This window comes from Balaenoptera physalus (genome assembly GCF_965194825.1).
Source record: "Balaenoptera physalus genome assembly, chromosome: 6".
NCBI lineage: Eukaryota > Metazoa > Chordata > Mammalia > Artiodactyla > Balaenopteridae > Balaenoptera > Balaenoptera physalus.
The window spans coordinates 65,141,034-65,148,391 of record NC_138885.1 but is presented as its reverse complement, the minus strand read 5'-3'; the positions used below and the strand labels follow the sequence as shown (position 1 = coordinate 65,148,391).

Here is a 7,358-nt window from a genome sequence, read left to right as displayed (position 1 = left end):
CAAAGTCTTACATTAGAGAAATATGTTTGTTCGTTTAACTCTGTTTCCCAAACTTCTTTTTTCAACAAAACAAAATAAACAAAACCCTTAAGGAGAATGTAATAAGCCCTGCAGAACATACTCTGGAAAACACTTCCTATTTAAATTTAGTTTACACCCATTTAGATTTTTAAAATAAGAATGGTGTTTCACATCCACTGATCTGTAACAAACCACCCCAAAACATAGTGGCTTAAAATGAGGACAATTTGTTATTTCTCATGATTTTGTGGGTTGACTGGAGCTCACCTGGGTAGTTCTGTTGATCTCACCTGGAATCTCTCATGCATCTGAGCTCATCTGAAGCTTGAACATCCAAGGTGACTTCTCACCCTCCAAGGTCTCTCTTTGGGTAGCCTTCAGGTGGTCTAGTCTAACCTTCCTCAATAGCATAATGGCTCAACTCCGAGAAAAGAAAACAGAAGTTGTGAGCTCAGTAAAATTTTGTGGATCTTCACTCTAGTACCTACCATTAATTTGAGTTGGCCACCGCCCTAAGACTCCTCCACTGTCCACTTGTATTTCTTGTCATCTACTATCAATTCTTCCTCTCTACCATCGGCATTGTCTCTTTACCACATTGTTCTTGATTTCTCATCATTTCAGCCTGCCATGAAATATCATGGCCCTACCTCATGATCTAGACCAGGGATTGGCAAACTTTGGGCCTATGGGTCCAATATGACCTGCACTGCTTTTGTAAATAAAGCTTTATTGGAACACAGACATATTCATTTACTATTGTCTGTGGTCTCTACTGGCTACAATGGCACAGTTGAGTAGTTGCAACAGAAACTGTGTTGTCCACAAAATCCATCTGGCTCTTTATAGACTTTTTCCTGATCCCTTATGGCTCCTGTCTCTAGGCATTCATTTAGCTTCCATTCTCACTGCCTTATTCTTGAAATATTTCCCAGCTCAAGTTCCTAGAAGAGAGAAAACCAAAATCCTCTGAAATTCTTATTCCTCAATCTAGAATGAAATGAAAGAGAACATTCTCATTTCATGCCAGGCCACTCCATAGTGTGTTGGCCAGCTACGGAGAGGCTGCATGTGGGCAACGTGTTCTGTCCCCACCTCATCCAATTAGCTGTGACTGAGGAAATGCAGGTAATATGTAGTCAGTAAAATGGAGCTGCCTGGAGGGGTCGGGGCATGGTGGGCACTATTGCATGTCTAGCACAACTGCAAATTGAACTGAATGAGCTGATATATGTAAAATTACGACAATGTGCTTGAGCCATACATTTAAAAAGTGTCAAAAGTACTTGCCAATTAAGATCAATCTGAAATGAAAGAGTACCCCTGAAATTAATAATATAAATCAGTGACAAAATATGATGTAACTTATACAAATTCAATTCACACAATATCATGGCTCTATTGCATAACAGGACATATACTATTATGGTGTGATTATACCTACACATCATAAAATACCATTAACATTTCCCAGGTGGCAAAAAGTAGGTGAAAAATAGACTAAATGAGGGACATCCCTGGTGGTCCAGTAGTTAAGAATCCGCCTTCTAATGCAGGGGATGCAGGTTCCATCCCTGGTCTGGGAACTAAGATCCCACTTGCAACAGGGCAACTAAGCCCGCGTGCTGCAACTACTGAGCTCACACGCTCTATGGCCTGCAAGCCACAATTAGAGAGACACCCGCACTGCAATGAAAGATCCCGCATGCCACAACTAAGACCCGATGCAGCCAAATAAATTAATTAATTTTTAAAAAAAGACTAAATGAACAGTTAAATTAAGATTCGATGAGTATTGGCACTACTTAGATGCTAATTATCTTTTTTTATTTGGAAAAAAAATCCAACAATTCATCCATTATGAATTATGTATTTTCTCAAGGATACATTACTATGAACACAGAGTTCTGTAATAACCAGCACTTTTAATAGCTTTTTTCCCAACTTAAACTGCGTCTGCTTTGATTGCCTACATCTTGGCTCCCTTCCACACTACAGAGTATAGTTCCAGCTCAGATCCTATATGGAGAACACCATGACAGTTTTGAAACAGTCCTCTGATCCTTCTAGCAATGTAAAAGGTATGGTACTCAGAGTACAATTTATAGAGAAATCTGACAGCATCTTCAATAAGCAAACTTTTAAAAAAATTTTCCCCATTGAAAAACAAACAAAAAAACCTGGGAAAGAGACTTTCAGAGCAACGCCTACAGGGACTTCCCTGGCAGTCCAGTGGTTAAGACTCCATGCTTCCAATGCAGGGGGCATGGGTTCGATCCCTGGTCGGGGAACTAAGATCCCACATGCTGTTTGACGTGGACAAAAAAAAACAAAGAACAATGCCTACAACTTCTTCAACTTCTTGTCTGGACAAATTGTAACATACACAAATAGCTTTCAAAATAACTTTTATTACTATATAAAAACAAGTCAAGAAAAAATAGATGCATTTTTTTCTACAAATTATAAAATATTCAGACTATTTAATATTTTTCCATAAATGTGTTGAGATAAAAAGGCAAATTTAAACATAGAAATCTTTTCCACTTAAAGTTTTCAGGTACCTTGTAGGGGATAAAGAATAGTTTTTCTTCTATACTTTCCTATGTGTAGCTCTAAGACATAGCAGTTACAGCTTTCTGTCAGAGTTATCTAAAAAAGGACATACAAAGATAAAAATTCCATCATGTTGCAATAAAATTAGCAAAAAACTTTACTTTGCGCTTTCAGATTTGGCAGTTGTAGTCAACCGGTATTGCACTGGAATTTCCAACTCAGCAGGGAAAAGAGCCTAATTAAAAACAAGGCATCCTCTTAATTTTTGTCCTTTAGAAAAGCGGTCCCCAACCTTTTTGGCACCAGGGACCGATTTTGTGGAAGACAATTTTTACATGGAAGTTGGGGGGGGGTGCGTGATGATTCAGGCGGTAATGCGAGAGATGGGGAGCAACGGGGAGCGGCAGATGACGCTTGCTCGCTCACTCGCCTGCCGCTCACCTCCTGCTGTGCAGCCCGGTTCCTAACAGGCTGTGGACTGGTACTGGTCCTCAGCCCAGGGGTTGGGGACCCCTGCTTTAGAAAACAGAAACCACTTGTCAGTATTCCTTAAAAAGTGCAATTACCTTCTTTGTCATTTGATCGTAAGCTCTGAGATGCTCTTTCCAACCCACACAGCTTAAATGAAACCACGAGAGGAAAGGGAAGAAGGTGCTTTGGAGGGCACCTTTGGATTCAGTTTGACACAAGGAGCACAGGAAGCTGTACACTTTTGATATCATTAATTCAAAAAGTATATTCATCTGAGTTTCTCAATAAACCCTTTGAGACAAAAGGCTTTAGTGTTGATTTAGATGAATGTTAAAATAAAGCGTTTTTTTTCTGAAATTAGATTATGAGGTAAGCCAAGCCATACTATCTCTGCAGGTGATATAAGCTATAATTATTTGGGAAGATTTCAATCACTGTTTTAGAACTGATACCTAAGGCTTCCTTCTCCCGTGTTCTTTTTGTGGGCTTTTTAATGAGATATTCTGGGGGGAGATGCTTTAGGCAGGACATACCAGCTTTTGAAAGATAAAGGTACAATTATTATTAGAATAAAAAGCCCATTAAAAGAAGAGTCTCAAACAGAAAGGTTTTCTAGATATATTTGACTATGCATTGTTTTCATAAAGGTTGAGAAAGAAAGAAAAGAAGTTCCTGTAATATCTGTAACATTACCCTCACATTAGCCCACAAGAGGGATAAAATAAAGGGCTGAGATGAGGGGTGTTCAGATACTTCTCAATGGAGCAGAATAGTCTAGTGCCAAATCCATAATTAACTTTTAACTAATAACCTCTTTCTTGGCCTATATGAAATGGAATGGCAGCTTCAATCCTTGGGGCCGTCACTATTCTCTTCCCCCTAAAAAGCCCTGGAATTTTGTGCACCTCTACGTAATGAAATATCCATTCACCAAAATATGTTTGTGTGTGACAATGCAATTATTCCTTCCACTTAGCACCCTAATTGTAGCATGCTCTACTTATACTGAATTTATGTGTCTACTACGTGCCAGGCATCGGGCTGGGCACTAGGGATTCTTATGACACTATTGCCAATTTTGGAAATAGAATTAAGTAAGAAAACAGTGTTTTGGTGAGGGACTCTTGAATGGATATTGTGAAGCTTCAGGGATGTGACGGAGTACAGCTTGTACTCAGTCTATGGAAGTAATTACCAGTTACCCTAAAAGGAAATTCACTAAGCACCAAAAATGTTAAGTTTATTTGGTGTAAACTGTATGGTTTAAAATTGCAGGGAAAATTTCAATTTCAAAAATCAATCCCAAATGAAAAGCAACATTTCAGCATAGGCGCCACTCTAGGTTTTAATTTAAGTCAGCCCAGAGCCTAGACAGAGGTCTCATGCATGAAAATTGTCATCTCTGAGTCTTAATTCGTTACTGAGAACCAAAGCACAAGATGTCCCCTAAAATTCCACCCAAATCAGGAGGGACCCTAGCTTTTGCCCCGGGGAAGGGCAGACCATGAAGTCCATATCTCCTACCTCCAAACCCAAAGCTGTTCAGCAGCGATGTTCTTGCCTAAACCTTTCTTTGTTACCAAGACAGTTTTAAGATCAAAGGGGCATCAAGGTAAGCCATGGCTTGTTGGCCGTGGCACGGTGCCCATGATGAATTTCCAGGTAAGGGTAGGCCTTTTTCCTTGGTTATTTGGGAAATCTGCCTTGGAAACAGAGCCAGAAGGTAAATTTTAACAACTCTACTGCATTCCACCAAATGAGGTTTATCCAGGGGTGGGTCAAAACAGGTATAAATTAGCATATAACAGAAAAAACAGCATAGTGAGGTGGTTAGGATCATGGACTGACCTGAGGTGCCAAACTGCCAGGTTTTGAATCTCAGTTTCACCACTTATGAGCTGTGTGACCTTGGGCAAGTTACTAACCTCTCCAAGCCTCAGATCTCTCATCTGTAAAATGGAGCTTTTAATGGTGCCTACCGCAAAAGTTTTGTCTGGGGATTGAATTAGCTAAGATTTATAAAGTGCTTAGAATAGTGTCTGACACTTAGTAAGTTCCATGTTTAAAAAAACCAGAAACTTGGGGAAAAGTGCTCTTTAAAGTTTGTGGAGTAGTTTATACTGCTTAAGCATTCAGGCATATTCTCATCCTAATTAAGTTTAGAATCTGGATCATAAAGTACACCAAACCCAAGGAAGCCTTGGGATTAAGTCAGTTTCGGAAAAACTTCCAGGTCCGACCAGGCAAGATCTTCAGCTACCTACAGCTCCATCACTGCTCCAAAATGCCCTAATATAAACCCTGGTCTCCAGGGCCAATCTAAGGATAAAATAGCTGGGGAGGGAGCAAAGGGTAGGCACAGGGAAAAGGGAACCAGTTACTTTCCTAAATTTTTTTCTGTGCTCTAGTCATGACATCTGTGTAGCATTAACCTTGTCCCACATATTCATGATCTGATTCCAAAACTTTACAACTGGTCTCCCAGAATTAACAGAAAATGACTGCATGACAAGAGGCCAGGGAAGCTGCCGGTTTATCAAATTTACCAACCGATAGATACATGTTGATCATTTGTTCTATGCAAGGCACTGTGCTAAATGCTTTGGTCCTCAACAAGAACAAGGTAATATAACCACAATTTACACCTGCTGTTATTTACATTGATCATCTCCCTTCCAATTCAGGTAAGTTCACAGGCCTCAATCAATACAAACGTTTTCAAGAAATCCTACTTTATGATTAGAATAAATATTGACTCTGTGGAGCTCAATCATCTTATGGCTAAATAAGAGAAGCTAAACTATAGAACTAATTGAAGTTATATGGCTACATCTCTACCCCATTTTACATGGTGGATCTCTGTCCAGCCTCATCAAGGGTGACGTTTCTTTTCCTTGCTGCTGCTTCACTGTTTAACTCTGAATCTGATTTGTCCATATTGCCAAAGTTCATTGCCATGGAACCTTCCATTCCCTCTGGAGCGCCTCCGTTTGGCTGAAGAAGGACAGAATTTGGTTCTTTAGGACGTTTCCATTGTGGTCTGGTGACTATCCAAAAAATGAGAGCCCCAAACACCAGAATCAGAAGGCCGAGGGTATTTGTGAAAACACCTTCTGGTGGGAATGTACTGTATGCAGGATTTTTCCTACAAAAAAGGAGAGAGTGTGTCCAATTACAAATAGGGTGATACACCAAGGGGGGAAAGCTGCGGGGGGGCGGGTGGGATGAATTGGGAGATTGGGATTGACATATATACACTAATATGTATAAAATAGGTAACTAATAAGAAACTGCTGTATAAAAAAATAAAGTTAAATTTTAAAAAATTAGGGTGATACAGCAACATGCCAAACAGTCTTGAATTTATCTGCTCAAAATGCACACTGGTACAGTTTCAATGTAAATTCCCTTAAAGCTTGACATTAAGAATAAATTTAAGATATGCTATAATTCACTCAATGGATTAGTATGAAATTGTTAAAAATCATAAGTATGAAAATAATATAGCATCTAAAACACCTGTATAACTTAAAATTTAAAAAGTGATACAAAAATGTAGGTATATCATAATTACAGTTAATATAAAAACATACACATCAAAACGATTGAAAGGGCATGCATAACTTCAATAGCTGTTTTGTAATAGTACAATTTGTTGGACTGTTTGGTTTTTCTTCCAAGCATTATTAATGTTATATCACATGTATAATACATTTTTTAAAATAAATATTTAAATTTTTTATTTTCAACATTTAAAAAATTTTGTTACATTTATATTATATTTGTCCAATGAACAAGTATTTAACATTTTGTAGCTTAAGAATTGCAATTAGGAAAACTATGCAACTTACAGGGCAAAAATCAGTTTCTCCGTCACTCCCATAAGTACTGTTGCAATCACTGTTCCAAAGATGAGAAGTCCAGAATAAACATGTATGGGCATGAGAAGTGCTCGGAGAGAAAGTGGAGCCCAAGGAAGCAGAAAGACAAAAAAACCTAGGAGAAGCTAAACATCAAAAAGTACAAAAGTTATCAATTAATTGTAAGTTTTAACTAATTTTAAAATTATTATAGAAGCAATATGTACAAAATGAGAAAACATTTCATATAGAACCAAGAGTATAAAATGAAAAGTTTCCCTATTCCAGTTCCACTCACTCTCTCGAGTATCCTTCCAGAAAATTTCTATGACTAAACAAGCGTGTGTGTGTGTGCACATGTGTGTTTAAAGAGAAAGTCAGACATAGAAAACAAACTTATGGTTACCAAAGGGATGAATTAGGAGGTTGGGATTAAAATATACACACTAC

General features: G+C 38.4%; 1 protein-coding gene across 3 annotated transcripts in view; it reads right to left on the bottom strand.

The window, feature by feature from the left end:
* Window positions 1-2,412: 2,412 nt before the first annotated feature.
* The window catches only part of CYBRD1 (cytochrome b reductase 1), a 76,104-nt gene continuing 71,158 nt past the window's right edge, over window positions 2,413-7,358 (bottom strand). For 2 of the 3 annotated variants that reach the window (XM_082465499.1, XM_082465500.1), the window contains 2 exons: window positions 6,900-7,054; window positions 2,413-6,193 (listed from right to left, as the gene is read on the bottom strand). In XM_082465499.1, coding sequence (XP_082321625.1) covers window positions 5,893-6,193; window positions 6,900-7,054 — 456 coding nt within the window. In that variant the 3' untranslated portion in view covers window positions 2,413-5,892. The remainder of the gene's footprint in view (window positions 6,194-6,899; window positions 7,055-7,358) is intronic. The other variant, XM_082465501.1, reaches the window with a different exon arrangement.